At 27.9% G+C, this 15,782-nt stretch overlaps 2 protein-coding genes across 3 annotated transcripts; both read right to left on the bottom strand.

Annotated features, from left to right (window-relative positions):
- Window positions 1-3,014: 3,014 nt before the first annotated feature.
- On the bottom strand, window positions 3,015-5,152 carry LOC108831614 (F-box/LRR-repeat protein At1g48400). Its single transcript, XM_018605137.2, has 3 exons — window positions 3,983-5,152; window positions 3,672-3,812; window positions 3,015-3,591 (listed from the first exon to the last, which is right to left on the bottom strand). The coding sequence occupies exons 1-3, from the start codon at window positions 4,946-4,948 to the stop codon at window positions 3,262-3,264; spliced, it is 1,437 nt and encodes a 478-aa protein (XP_018460639.2). The 5' UTR covers window positions 4,949-5,152; the 3' UTR covers window positions 3,015-3,261.
- A 7,247-nt stretch (window positions 5,153-12,399) lies between these two features.
- On the bottom strand, window positions 12,400-14,563 carry LOC130498498 (CMP-sialic acid transporter 1-like). 2 transcript variants are annotated; one of them, XM_056991912.1, is made up of 8 exons: window positions 14,410-14,563; window positions 14,044-14,129; window positions 13,717-13,949; window positions 13,554-13,632; window positions 13,303-13,472; window positions 13,002-13,188; window positions 12,842-12,919; window positions 12,400-12,741 (listed from the first exon to the last, which is right to left on the bottom strand). In XM_056991912.1, exons 1-8 carry the CDS (start codon window positions 14,465-14,467, stop codon window positions 12,598-12,600), a joined length of 1,035 nt encoding a protein of 344 aa, XP_056847892.1. In that variant the 5' UTR covers window positions 14,468-14,563; the 3' UTR covers window positions 12,400-12,597. The 2 variants fall into 2 exon arrangements, with proteins under 2 accessions (XP_056847892.1, XP_056847891.1); XM_056991911.1 differs by having other exon boundaries at window positions 13,303-13,632.
- Window positions 14,564-15,782: the final 1,219 nt, after the last annotated feature.

Here is a 15,782-nt window from a genome sequence, read left to right on the forward strand (position 1 = left end):
TTTATATTATTAAAGATATTAAACAATCACATTAACTATATAATAAAAACATTAGATTTTTTCTTATATGTTATATTTTTAAAATTTGAAAACGTCTATAAAATTATTAGAAATTTGAAGATCCCACTTTGAAAATTTTGTGATCAATAGCTTAATTTGTTTTGTTATAATAATATACAAATGATCATAAATTGTATTAATATGAACTTTTAATAAATAAATATTCAAATAAATAAATTTCCTTAAATAAAAGCTACGAATTACCTAATATGATTAAGGTATATATGAAATTAATGATTATGAATAATAAATATTTGATAACAATTTGTATCTTAGTCCTTTTTATTTATTTTATATTATCAAAGATATTAAACAATCACATTAACTATATAAAAAAAACATTTAGATTTTTTCTTATATGTTATATTTTAAATTTTGAAAACGTCTATAAATTATTAGAAATTTGAAGATCCCACTTTGAAATTTTGTGATCAATAGCTTAATTAGTTTTGTTTATAATAAGATACAAATGATCATAAAATTGTATTAATATGAATTTTTATTTAATAAATATTGAATTAAATAATATAAATATATATATATATATATTAAAGCAACAAAATTTGGCTGCATCAATAAGTCGTCGAGTTGAAACCTTTCAAAACTATGTGAAAGACTAAAGTTAAAGTAATTCGATTTTGGAAATAATAAGGTGCTGATTCTAAAATCATTAAAATGGTTCTCAATGATGTGAAAGTTAAAAAAAAAAATTGTAGAACCTTTTTGGAATAAAATCGGCCCATTGAAAACATTACAGTTTTTATAAATATAAACAGTGTGTAAAAAATTTAAGCCCAAATCGATCAAACTCATCATAAATTCAAAAATAGATTTCGGTCCACAATTACAATTACAAATGTTCAGCCAACATATCCCCTATATATAAATCACTTGAATCACTTGAACTATAATTAAGTAACAATTACTACAACTGAGGCTTCTTATTTCTTAGTTTTTTTTGATCTTTTGTTTTATTTTAACAGTAACTATAAGTTGAAGTAAAGATTATAAATTTGATGGATAACAATTAGTAAAATTCTTTACAACTTTTTTTTATCTTTAAACAAACAAAGTTGTGTTCAATTGAAGACATATTAATTTGATGAACACTAAATATGGAAGAATAATAAAAACTTTCTTTCATGCTTCTGTTTTTATTTTTATTTTAAAATTTAGAGCTTTGATATTAATTTTAGAGATTTGATTATTTATTAGATGATAGAAGCATTTTTTTGTTTTTTATTATTTTATTTAAATATATAATATTTTTTAATAAATGACTTTTTGACACCATGACTCCAAAATTCGTATAATATATAATATGATCTCAAACTAAATAATTTTATTTTTTTTTGGTATCAAAACCGAATAAAATGCAAACAACGGTATATAAACCAAATCGAAAAGAAGTAAATATGGATTTAGAATATTAGTTATACTTTACAAACCGAAATACCGAAAAATCAAACCAAACCGAAACCAACCTGATATTCGGATTGAACACCCCTAATCCAAAAAAAAATCGAACTATTGTTTCATTCTTCAAAACATAATAAAAATAACAACTTCATCCTGCGCAAGGCGCGGATCTTATCATAATTTAAATTTTTTTAAAAAATTAAAATTCATTTAATACATTAAATTCTAAAAATCTATAAATAAACAAATAAAATTACATATAAACTTGAATAACATATGTCATAATACCTAAACTTAGTATATATTGGTTCGGTTTGAATATTTGGATAGAGAATAAATAGATATTGTAAGTATTTTTGGTGTTTTGAGTATACTTAAATTTAGCGCACATTTATTTTTGACCATTTGTATATATTTTTAAGTATGTTGGACAACTTAAAAGTATCTTATCTATTTTGGATGTTTTAGTATACATTAAATATAAAATAATTAATATATTTAGGTATATAAACGTATTTCAGATATTTCAGTTACCCAAAATATTTCAGTTCGTATCGGTTTCGGTTTCTAAATACCAAAAATTTATAACTTGTTTGGATATTTAATCAATTCCGGTTCAGATTTAATATTATCTTGGTTGGGTTCGGTTTGTTTTTTTTTATTAAGATTTTTTTTCTAGCCCTACATACGTATATGTATTACATATAAAATGCATTTATTTCATACGAAGTATTATATATATAATATATACTTCGTATGAAATAAATGTATTTTATATGTAAATTCATTATATTTAATATTAAATATATATATAAGATACTGTAAAAAATGTAAAAAGGGTTTAAGACACTATAATTTATTTCAAAGTATATACCTAAATTTTGTGTACAGTCGGATATAAATTTTAAAATCCGGTATTATATTTAATATTAATTTATAGTCATTTTAAAAAATTCAAAATATATATATAAGAAAAAATCTAAATTTTTTTATTATATGGTTAATTTGATTGTTTAATATCTTTTTAATAATATAAAATCAAACAAAAACTAAAATACAAAAAATGTTATCAAATATTTATTATTCATAACCATTAATTGTCATATATATGTTAATCATATTAGGTAATTCCGTAGCTTTTATTTAAGGAAAGTAAATATTTTTCTCCGTTACGTTAACTCTCATTTATGTAATTGTTACTCTCATCGACATTATATATATTATATCATATAGTTTTGTATTATTGATTCTAGGAAGAAATAAAAATCGAATTGGACCTCCTTCTTATTTCAATTTCAATGTAATGATGCCACATAGGATTAATTAACATTCTAATTGAATGACACGTAGGATAGGGCTTTTTTTTAATTAATACAAAACTAAGGTTCTAATTTCCGAAATGTTTCTCAAATAATATATAGGGGATATACCAATTTTAACTGTTTCATTTGATATTTAAACCAGTAAGGCAGTGATTGAAAATTTCTGTGACTTCTTATTTCAAGTGGAATTTGTCCTACATCAACAGAAAAAAATAAACGTAAAGTATCAACATTACTTCAGTCAAAGCCAAAGAGACAAAGAGTTCATCAATTTTTTTCACTGGTGCAATCGTCCAGATACCAAAGGAATAGGGTTGTGGGCAAGACACTGTTGGTTCTACTACAAACAAATGCATATGGACATAAAAGATCACACACATACATGAGAAGACTTAAGGTTCCTAGCGAACGGTTCATTGGTCTGCAGAGTTTCGATAACAATCGCTGTGTCACTGCAAAATTAGATGAACACGATGTTGCACTTGGAGGAATGTCTTGGGAGAGACAGCAGATTAGCTCGCAAGAACTCACCGCTGTTGTTATTCGCGTCTGCGTCAACACAAACTTTCACAGTTTCAAGACATTCCAACTTCTCGAAGAAATGTTTCATCTGTTTAAGCTCTTGAAAAGAACCTCCATACTCTGAAATCTCTAGCACCTTCACTTGACATGTCGATAAACAACAAATCTCTTCATCCTCCTTCGCAATTCTCCTCTTCTTATTCTTATGCTCGTCAGGGCTGCAAGGGCACGCATCTCCGCATCTATTTGTTACTCTGTGCACAAGACCCTGAAATCAAGAAAGAGACCAATGATAATGGGAAACAACAACCACAACAGAAAACACAATGCGTTAGTGAAAGTAAATACCTTGATGACTAAAGTGTGTAGATTTGGACAACTCTCGAGCAGAAGGGGCATGGCTTGCCAACCTTGTGCCTCGTCACTCTCGATAGATAAAGTAAGGAGGTTGTTGAACACGGGCATGGACTCACAGCAGAGATGAAACAGCTGACATATATATGATCATAAAAAATAAGTTGCTAGATCCACAAACCAAAAAGAAATAATAATAATAATAATAATATAATAATAATAATAATAATAATAATAATAATAATAATATAATAATAATAATAATAATAATAATAATAATAATAATAATAGAATAAAACTCTGACCTCAAGAGACTCGGGAGACAAGTGAAGGGTCGTAATGTTGCTTATAGCCGCAACTAAACCTGTAATATTAGCAGATGTTTTTTTGGGTCGTCCATCATCATAATAACAGTCATTGTCAGAATCATAATAATAAACATGCTCATCATAGACGCTTGAATCCAATAACATGAGATCCAGCCTGGCTTCGACGAGCCTATCCAAATCGACAAAATCATACTCGTTGGTGACGTAAGCAGAATAGTCAAGGAACTCAAGACTTGGTGCTTTCAAAAACACATGCGTGGCTTGAATATCCGAAAGCTTAGCAATAATCACTAGCCGCCTGAGGGGTGCGCTTTCCACGTACAATGCGCAACATGGCAGAGCCCAAGGATGAGTTTCGGTTATGAGTAAGTCTTCAAGGACAGGGCAGCCATCGAAGAGCAGGCCATAGTTGGGCCCATCAAGCCAATTTGATAAGAGAGAAAGCGATTTGAGCGCTGGAAGAAAAACACGATTGACTTGGAGATAATATTCACCAGAGAGTGTGAGCTTAACCAGTGTGTTGCTCGTGAACAGCTCTCTCGACAGATAAAAACCAAAAGCATGACCGCGTGGGGTGGCGTGCAGGTGTAGCTCCGATAAACCGCGTTCCAGCGCAGTCCAAATCCAACGGTTGACACGAGAGAAATCATCGTCACGGCCTCTTCTAGGAATATGAGAGAGAGAGAGTTTATTGATGATGGGAGTTTTGCTTAACAGAGCAAAAGTCTTGTCTACGAAATCAAAGAAGCGATGTGAACCACTTGCTGCTTCTTCATCGTTGGGATAAACAACCATCGACTCATCAAAGCAAAGGCTGTCGATAAGACCCAGCAGATTCCTCCACCTCCTGGACAGAACCGATGTGGAAGCAGCCTCTTTTGTCGGAGCTAAAGACAGGATTTTCCCAAGTATCTCATCTGGCAAATTGCTGATCAAATCCATACTAAATCAATTAGGCTTATACCTAAATCTCGATTAGGGCTACTCACAGTCTCTTCTTATAAGCAAAGATGATCAACTCGAATTGAAAGAGAGGGTAACTGAGGAAGAGGATTTGAGTCTAACTCACACGCAGATTGATTAAGCTTGCTTTGCTTTAGGTGGAACTAATCGTAGATTGCATTCCAGATATAATGTTATAGTTTCCTTTTTTCTGTCGGCTAATTTGCAGTTTCCACTTTCTGTTGTAATTTCTTTTCCCAGTTTTGTTAACATCTCTATAATATTGAGAAGTTAGTTTAGTATTTGTCCCACTCACGTTAACTCTTACAATGGTTGATTACATTGATACCCTTAATGGAAAAAAACTGTATTTAAATACTATTATTGATTTTTATTTAGTTTTCTTTTTTTTTAATTTTCTAAATAATATATATAATAAAAAATAATCATTCATAAAGTTTAAAAATCGAATTTAAAAACGAAAATATATGTATAAATAATATTATTTCATTGAAAAGGAAATTTCACAAAATAGTAAAATTCCGTTTAAAAATAACATAAAATATACTTTCTTTATATTTATATTTTCACAGACTATCTTTATATTAGAAAATAAATATTATTTCTTATAAAATATAATTTTAAACAGTACAACAATATATTAATATATTTTCTAAGTAATAGAAATATTTTTATATATCTATATATTGTTTTAGATGATTACATAAAATAATTAAGTAACATAAGCTAATAGATGTTTTACTGCTCATTTTAGAGAGATATAAAAAAACTAAAAATAAATTTTAACAAAAAACATCTTTTGATTAAATAATTATAAAATATTTTAAAACAACATCGCACTATATAGTTTAAAGACGTAAATATATTATATTTTATCATTATTAAAATTGTGTATATTTTAAATATTAAATTTGCTTTTGAAATTTTATGTTTTTACGTTTGTTGAATCTAATATAACCATAATCAAAAGGCATAAATTATTTACAATTATAAAAATATTTAAATTATTTGTAGATATTGATATGTCTTGTATCAGTTACTGATATAAGTATGTAACTTCACTTCCTATATATTATCGCTTTATTTTCTAATATCTTTAAAAACAACAATTAATTTGATATAGATTATGAAAATACATACACATTTAATGATAAATAAAATAATTTGACTTGAATAATATAATAAAATAATTATACTTCGGTTTGAATTTGAAAGAATATATCGAACTCAATATATTCATAACATGAGTGACTTCACTAATCCAACTTATATCTAAAATCATAGATTTAATTACAATAAGAAAATATAATTTTAATTATAATTTGTTTTATAAATATAAATTATAGGATGACTCAAAACACATTAACATATGAAAAAAAAATATTAACCAACTGTTAAAATTTAGTTCTTTTGTAAAATTTATATATATGCATGCGACTTCAGAATATTATCGTTACACTAATTTACGTAATTTGGAATCAAACAATTTGGTTTATTTTTATTTAATTCTAAACACAATATATCTTAAGTTATACATAAATTACTAAAATATATTTACATATCTAAAACAACAATCAACCTAAATGCAAATAAAAAAAAATTAATCAAAATCATACTATATTTAGAATAAAAATATTATAGTTGAATTCAAAGAAATGTATACAATCCAATATACTCAAATGATAACTAAATCGACTATAGAAACAATAAAGTCGACTAGATATAACATATCTAAAATCATAGTTCTAATTAAAGTAATATAATATTATAATATATTATGCATACAAATTATAAACTAATTTAAAATTAAAAGTATATAGAAATAAATTATTTTAATATATATTTACTTTATAAATATTTATACCCGTGCATGAGCACGGAAAAATCACCTAGTTATGTGTATATCACAATCAAGTCATTCAACTTGACTACGTTTGCAACTGCCCCAAAAAAAAGGGGGGAAATTATTTTTCTAGGCAAAAAAAACAACAATTACTATGTCCTATTATTCTAATTTTTTTACCATATTTAAATATTTTCTTCTAATACATTTTAGTATTTTCTAAAATAAATAAATAGTTTTACAAATAAAAAAAAACTAAAATAGTAAATACTGATGAAATACATATATCAACTTATTGATATATTTCTTCAGTTCAAAAAAAATTTTAAATCATAATTCATATTTTATTCTAAAAAAGTAGAATTGACATTCTATATATAAGAAAACATAATCTAATTTTTATTGAATCTACTATGTTTAGAATACGTGTTCTACGTAAACAATATTAATATAAAAATATTTGGAAAACACATTCCGTGCTTAACCTATAGTTCTAAAATCTATAGAAATCAGAATCTACACATTACTATAAATCTAAAATCAGTAGAAATCAGAATCTACACATTGCTATAAATCTAAAAAATAGTAGAAATCAATTTGAAACTTGTTTATTGTATTCTACGTATAGTAGAATACAGATTTTATGGATAAGGATAATCCCAAAATGTGGAAGATAATATTTGGAAATATTTAGTTTCTTATATTTATTAATTAATTTTTTTTTAAAAAAATAGAAAATCGTTTAAAATAGAAAAATCGATTTTCTAAAAAATAGAAAATCGTGATTTTAGAAAACTAAATTTAAATTAAAAAATCATTTTGTAATTTTTAATATTTTTTTTAAAAAAGAGCAAATCGTTTTTTTTTAAATTGATTTTATAAATCAATTTTCTATTTTTCTTAAATCCCAAAAACGGTTTTTTATTTTTTAACTTAAATTTTTATTTTATAAATCAATATTTTTTATTTTTAAATATAATTTTATTTTAAATAGAATCCTGATTTATAAATCAATTTTAAAATTTAAAAATAAAAAATAAAAAAATCGTTTTTTGTATTTTAATATTTTCTAAAATATTAAATCTTTTTGGGATTTTTAATATTTTTATTATTTTAATATTTTTAATATTTTTATTATTTTAGTTAAAATTATATTTTGATATTTAATAATTTTTTTAATTGAAATTAAGGATAATATTGGCATTTTGAAAAAAAAGCCTAATAGAATATAATGTATATGAGATTACCTTAACAGAACATAGTTATCATTATTTTGACCTAAAAACAATTTTCCCAAAAAAAAACTAGGTTTGGCTGTATAGTTTTCAATTCGATTTTGGTTCATTCTTATTGGTTGGATTCTTTTGGTTTGTGTAGAGATGTTAAAATGGATATATATTAGACCATCTCCTATCTATTTTTCTATATTTTCTTCTATAATAGAGAAATTTTATAACATAGGTGAATTTATCGTCAATATATTCATCTATTTTTTCTCTAATATATGAATATTTTTAAGGGCTTATTTGCGAGATGTCTAAGTTTGATATGTTAATTAGGTGCAGACCATTGATTTTGACATAATGTAAGAACTAACATTTATACCAATTATTATCCGGTTCTGCCCCTTCTTCTTGTAATCATCGAGTGACTTTTGTCTTGTTAGAGATGATGTGGCCAAAACAAATATATGGTGAATGAGAAATTTACGTATGATGGTAATTAAATAAGATGTGGCCAAAATTTAATGCACACTAAAAACACCGACAATACCAAAATCATCCACATCACTGTCTTACCTCTTTTTTTTTGTCACTGATCACTGTCTTACCTCTAATTAGTAAATATATATCATAATCAAGAAACTATAAACAAATATAATCTATAATTTTTTATTATATATTTAAAATTTATCAGCCATAATATAGAACATACATATTAAACTTTATTCATCCACTCAAATATTAGTCTCTGGACAAATCATCTAGTTACTAAATCTAAACTCAAATAACTGAATTATAAATCCAAATAAAATTTATATAAAATGCTGCCAATTTTCTCAACGTAACCACATACTATAGAAACTTTATAAATGATATATAAGGATTAACACAGACCCAACTTCTAAATACTAAACCCTAAATTGTGACACATTTACTTCGTTCACCGTCGTTATTCTTTCTATCAATAATTCAGGGAACTTCAGTACCATTTATGGTAACCTTACATAAATAGCTACATTAAAGAATACATACTATATCATGTCATTCTAAACTCTAAACCCAAACTCACAATTTAAATCGTCCCACTATTCAAAACTAAACCCTAACTCTTTCCCCCTTTGGATTAGTGAACCCATGAGCAAATATTTACAGTTTATGTAGTAAAATGGTATAGTAACTAAAGTAACAAATACTATTTCATATAGTATTGTGTTTGGAGTCTTCCTTTGTAATAGGTGCAACATTTCGCTGACTGGGAAAAATATCATAAATTATTATACCATATCCTAATATGAACATGTCATATATTTGGAAAACTATACCTCCTATGGATTAGTGAACTCATAGACATATATTTATGTTTTATGTATATTAAATGGTATAGTAACTATTAAAATACTATTTCCTATAGTATTCTATTTAAAGTCCAGTGAGTAATATATATCATCTTATGTTATGGCATCTTCTATGGTGCCCCCAAATTTGAAATGCTAATCTCTTATGGGTTTCCAAAGTCTCATATTTCGTAATTTCATAATTCTTTTTCTTTCTACACCCAAACTCCCAAATTAAATCCTCTCCACTCTTCAAAACTAAACCCTAACCCCCTCTATGGATTAGTGAACCCATGGGCAAATATTTAAGTTATATGGAGCTTAAATGGTATATTGTCTAATGAATAGAATATTATTTCATATAGTATTCCACTTGGAGTCCTCCTGTGTAATAGGTTTATAAACTACATATCCTAAACTCTAAACACAAATCTCAAAATCTAATATTGGCCTCAAATTCACCTTTATTACTCTAAATACTAAACCTTAATCACTAATTAGTAAACCCTAAAGTCAATTATAAACTCTAAATCCAGATGATAAAACTATACCCTAACCCGAAAATGTCAACCCACATCTGAGATATAACAATTTTCCCTGTTTTCAAATATTGACAGTCAGTCATCAGATTATTACATTTTTACAAAATAGTATATAAATATGTCTCAAATAGTATGGTAATCTTACAAAAATAGCTGCATTACAAAATAAATAGTATACTATTTTGTTCGCAGAATATAATATAGAATGCGAGTTCATCTTCTTCAGTTCTTCTTTTTTCAAACGTGCTGATACACTTTCATTTCGTTCATCTTCGTTATTCTTCACTACCATATAAAGATCATTTTTATCTCATTTTCTTTCTTCGACACAGAAACGCTTTGATCCTCCATTGTAATTCTTCACCATTGAATCACTAAAGCATAAACAAAACAGAGTAAAAAAAACAGAACAAAAACAGAAATAAATTATAAGAACATAAACATAAACACAATATAAAAATAAAAACAGAAACAAGTATAGAAACAAAAATAAAAACAGAGTAAAAAGCGTTATGTCACCTCATTCTCTATGGTGCCATCTTCTCCTCCAAATTCAATTTAGTACGTCCAGAATATTTATTTCTTCCTGTGTTTGAGATAATCGGGTGTGTGTTTGTACGTATGAAGAAGAAATAAAGATGTGGTGAAAAGAGGAAGAAGAAAAGAAAATGTGTATCAATGGTAGCCACACTTTATTATATTGTTTATTGAATATTTATTTTAATATAATTCTCAGCAGGTCACACAAGTCACAATTGAAGGATAACATGGCAATTATGTATATTGTGCACAGTATATATAGATTTTTTAGGGATTTTAGATAGTGAATTAATTATCTTTTTAGGGATTTTAGATAGTGAATTAACTATCATTGTTCATTTTCTTATGAAAATCTTGTAGATAAAACAAATAAATTTATTAGTTAAGTTAATATAATAGTTTTTCTAAATAATATGTAAAGGTAGCATTATTTTTTAATATTATCACACACATTTTGACTTTAATCAATCATAATTTATTAAAATCAATTGCTAATACAAAATCTCACGTTAAAAAATAATATTTTACTTATATTTTATATAAATTTTACTTATATTTTCATTAATTTTTACTTATATTTTTACATAACTTTATTAAAGTTTATATGTAAATATAATTTGTGTTTATTTGATTAAATAATAATATTCATAAAAATAGTATTGTATATATAACTTTTATTAATAAATATATTATGCTTTCTTATACTATATGCCTTAAGCGATGGTTTGTTCTGTGAGCTAATTCTGGTCTAGTCTCTTTTGAAAGGACCAAACAAATAAATAATTTATCAAACAAAATATACAACATACATATGTGCATACTACAAATGCAAATTATGCAATGTGAAAAAAAAGATATCAGCAAAAGATCCAAACGTCGCCATAAAAACTTTATTATCAATCATCAAAAGATCTATGGGGCATTATAAGTAATCAATGTGATAGAGACTCTTAATCCTGTTCTCAAACATCTCCAGTGTTTCTAATCTCGGATGAATTTTGTCAATTTAATATTGTTGTAGTTAACAAAATCTGATTAGGGTTCTAATCACACCTATTTACCCACATTCCCCAAAACTAAAAAATGTTTATGTTGTTCAATTATGTTAAATCTCATAGATTTTCTAAAAATGTATACTGAAATTTTTGGTTATCCAACTATTTGAAATTAAAAATTAAAAATTTAATTATTATTCAAAATTATAACAATGTAAACATAATATATATTTCTTTATAAAATATAATGTCCCGCAAAATTGCGGGCAAACAGCTAGCTATATATTTATATGAAAATCTATTACTCTAAGAATTATAAGAATTATTATGGTGGTGACACATGACTACCTAATGTGTTTAATTAGATTAATCAATGGTTATTTTGAAATTATGTAAAAATTTATACTAAAGAGACAACTAAATAATGGTTTTTATACCATATGAACAATCATGCTGAATTTTTGTTCTGTTTTGACAATTTTCCCAATAAAATATAAAATAATTACACAACCAATTATCTGAATTAGTTATAATATTGTTTTTCTGTTAAGAAAAATATTTGTAATAAGTAAGGTTTATGTTGTTCAATTATGTTAAATCTCACAGATCTTCTAAAAATGTATACTGAAATTTTTGATTATCCAACTCTTTGAAATTAAAAATTAAAATTTTAATTATTGTTCAAAAATTATAACAATGTAAACATAATATATATTTCATTATATAATATAATTTCCCGCAAAATTACGGGCAAACAACTAGTTATATATTTATATGAAACAACCTATTACTCTAAAAATCATTGTGGTGATAACAGATGACTATCCAAAATGTTGTAATGCTGGGGATTATAACTTTAAATTCAAAAGGAACCTTGCAAGGGATTATAGTTTAGTGGATATTTGAAGGCAAGAAATAGTTCTCCTAGTAAAAAACCTTCACAAACAAATAGATAATATAACACCATAAAGGTAAAATTTAACCGTGGTGCAGGTGCTATTATAGTAAGATCATTGTTTCAAAAGTAGTCATTTACCAAGAAGGTGAAGAAGCTAGACGAACATCATTTACTAAAACGTAAAATTATAAATAAGACCATCTCGATAGATGGTCCATTGTTTTGTAATACTAAACCATTTCATCCATTTGAATCAAGAATCTGTCTTTTCTTCTACGATAACTTGCTTTAAGGTTTTGTGATGTGCTTCGTGTGTGACGGGCAAGTCTACGAGCGTTTGTGGAGGAGCAAAGTACATATGAAGTGACATGATGCATATGATTATACCCAAGAAAAGCTGCATTGTTTTGATTTTAAGTCAAAGAAAGACACAATAATTAGGCAAAACACATAATACGTGAAGGAAGATATGAGATATAAATCATATACAAACGAACCTGGACCGTTGGTTTGAAGCTGAAGAGATATATGGATGCAACCATAGTAAGTAGCATCGCCATTGATGTAGAATACACCTGGAAGAAGAAAATGTAGATGTGAGTTGTTTTTAAAAAGTGGTTCTTGTACAGTAACTCTTACAAGTTTTGATCATTTTACCTTGACGATATTGTCAGCGTACTTCATTAACCAAGAGACGAGTAAGCCGGTGGATCCGAGATTGAGAACAACCAACCAAGTGGTGATGCTATAGCCATCAAAGATACGTTGCCACCAAAGACCCTTTTCAAACCCGAGTCTGAAATCATCTGCTATAAGCCGAGCAACGTTGAAAAGTGAGCCAAACCTGCAGGTAACAACAAGTAGAGAAAAAACAAGAGTGACATTTTCCCCCAAATAAACAAGTGATATGATAAAGTGTTGGTGATGTGAAGAAAGAAAGAAAGAGATAGATACCTACGTATACAACTGCAAGTTTTGCCAGTATAAGCTGTCATTGTTTCTCTTCATCAGAAACTCAGTGTAGACTCCGGCTAGTGCGGACAAAGCGGCAGAGAGGATGCCCAACAAATAGCCTTGTATTGGTGCTGTGAATAGGGAATCACATGAAGCTTCTCCGCAACCCTTAATCTGAAACAAGAAGAAGACAAAATTGAAATCATTTTGAATAATGTTGAGAAGCATAAGGAGGGAGAATAAAAGAAGCAACACCTGGCTGGTGGTAGTTCCAACAGCTAAAAGACCAATAGCCATCCACTGAAGGTTTGATAATTTCCTCTTCAAAAATAACCTATAATTTACAAAAATATCTCTATCTTAGGGAACATATAATCAATCAACTTGTTTGCGCAAAAGGAGAGTAGTAGAGAGAGACCTAAAGAGAAGGGCAGTGGTGACGATCTTGAGATTACCCATGATTTGATAAGTGGATGTGTCGACAAAAGTGAGAGTAGCAAACTGGACATTGTTATGGATGAGATAAATAATAGAAGGAATAACAAATAAGCGGACGCTCTTCCAATCCTTAGTAATCTTTGCAGTTGCTGATGAAGAAGAAGAAGAAGATGTCTTGGTCTCTCTCCAAAGAAACAAACTAGAAATGATCAGCTGCAGAAGAAGAAGAAGAAGAAGAAGCTAACAAAAAGTTAAGACTCAGCAGCTAAGTAAGTGATGCAAGAATCTCAGGAAAAAAAAAAGGAACCTTGAGAACTTCGGCAAGAAAGGGAACGGTAGCATAATCGTACTTATAACCTCCTTCATCACTTGAGAAAGAGTTGTTAGAATTCCCTGAGGGCACAAGGAAGGTTCACACAGTGAGAGAGCATGAAACAATCGCCTTTTTTTTCTCCACAACAAGCTTAAGTGTTACGTTCAGAGTGTAAAATATAATGAAATATATCGCATCTCACGATCCATTGGTTGGAAACGGCATTATTAACAAGAAGATTCGACAATATATCACCAGCAGAGAACAAAAACTATAGATCCGCGGAGATTCCAAAATCACTAAATAAATCGAAAACAACGGATCTCAAATTCTTCTATTTGGGGCTGTTCGAATTGGAACCTGGGAGCTGGTAAGAATACTGAGAAGTAGTGCCACAAAGTACCAAGGACTTACCCATTCCTATCTCTCTCTTCCTCCTCTTCTTCTTCTTCTTCTTCTTCTCGTTAGCTGGACAAAATTCTATTTTGCCTCATTTATAAAAAAAGTATTTTTATTTTTAAATGAAAAAGTCATCCAAAGACTATAAAGTCCTTAATGAATCTTTAGAATTACCAACCCAACCACAACACTAACGGGTTATCCACCCAGATCCGACTCAAATGGATCTTTTCAGTGTATTGTTCGATTTGGAGGAAGAGTGGAGAGATTTATTGTTGCTTTATATGTAAAATATGTTGATTATATGTGAAGATTTTTAAAACGGAAAGAAACACGTGATCCAATATACCGGAAAAAATGAGACAGTTCTTTGGAGTTTTTTATACACCTGGAGCGGGAATTGTAACACAAGCCTCTGTCCATCTTGATTATGTGATGTAGGGAAATTGCCAAAAATATTATTTTCTAAAATATCATCTATATTGAAATGGATGGAGTATTTAATAGGCTTTGGTTGGTGTTAATTATATGCCATGTTTGGAAATACGCTAGGTGTAACGCGTGCGGTCAGGCTGCGCCTAGCGAGTTGAGAGAAATTCGGAGATTAACCGGGGATTAATTTTATATATATTTAGTATATATATTATTATTTGTATGATAAACAATAAGTTCAGTCGTGGTTCAGTTGGTTTGTGTGTATATATAAGCTCAACAGATCGCGAGTTCGAGTTACACAGTGCGTGTTTTCTCTTTTTTGTTTTTCCTTTAATGAGTGTGAAAAGACAATAATATCCATGTCTTCTTCATTTGTTCCTGTCGAACAGAAACCCTCTTTTTCGAATCTGACTTTTATTTCTCGCGATTCTTGACCATTTTAACTCGTTTTTCATAGATTTCACTCAGTTATAACAGATTATGAACTTAACATATGATTTTAAACTTGTAAATCAGGAAAAAGTTGATTTATGGTTTGAGATCCGATTTATTGGCCGATTTGGTACGAAACTCCACGGTCTCTTGCCGAGTAGCGTTTAGACGCCGAGTAAACGGTCAAAATCGCCGCGTTTTAGAACCCTGATTATATGTTACATTTTCTATTTTTGTGTTATTGTCATTTTAAAATACCACGTCATCCATCAATTTGATTTTTGTCAAAGTTCAGGCCTTTTTTTAATCTAAATGACAGAATAGGTCGGTTAAAGTTTTAAGAAACTTGGAAAATACTTTGCTATATAATGTTCGGAATCGGCACAAATTTATTTTACACGAATGTTATGCATTGTGTAGGTTAATGTTTTAAAAACTTGTATGGAAACTATTTACGTAATTAGTTT

The sequence above is a fragment of the Raphanus sativus genome, chromosome 8 (assembly GCF_000801105.2).
Source record: "Raphanus sativus cultivar WK10039 chromosome 8, ASM80110v3, whole genome shotgun sequence".
Lineage (NCBI taxonomy): Eukaryota > Viridiplantae > Streptophyta > Magnoliopsida > Brassicales > Brassicaceae > Raphanus > Raphanus sativus.

Coding starts and splice junctions, on each gene's coding strand:
- LOC108831614 (XM_018605137.2), bottom strand. CDS start 4,948: ATGGATTTGATCAGCAATTTGCCAGATGAGATACTTGGGAAAATCCTG. Junction 3,813..3,982: donor TGTCTCCCGAGTCTCTTGAG/GTCAGAGTTTTA, acceptor TATATATGTCAG/CTGTTTCATCTCTGCTGTGA. Junction 3,592..3,671: donor TACACACTTTAGTCATCAAG/GTATTTACTTTC, acceptor TCTTGATTTCAG/GGTCTTGTGCACAGAGTAAC.
- LOC130498498 (XM_056991911.1), bottom strand. CDS start 14,467: ATGGGTAAGTCCTTGGTACTTTGTGGCACTACTTCTCAGTATTCTTAC. Junction 12,920..13,001: donor ACGCTGACAATATCGTCAAG/GTAAAATGATCA, acceptor TTCTTCTTCCAG/GTGTATTCTACATCAATGGC. Junction 12,742..12,841: donor GCTTCAAACCAACGGTCCAG/GTTCGTTTGTAT, acceptor AAAACAATGCAG/CTTTTCTTGGGTATAATCAT.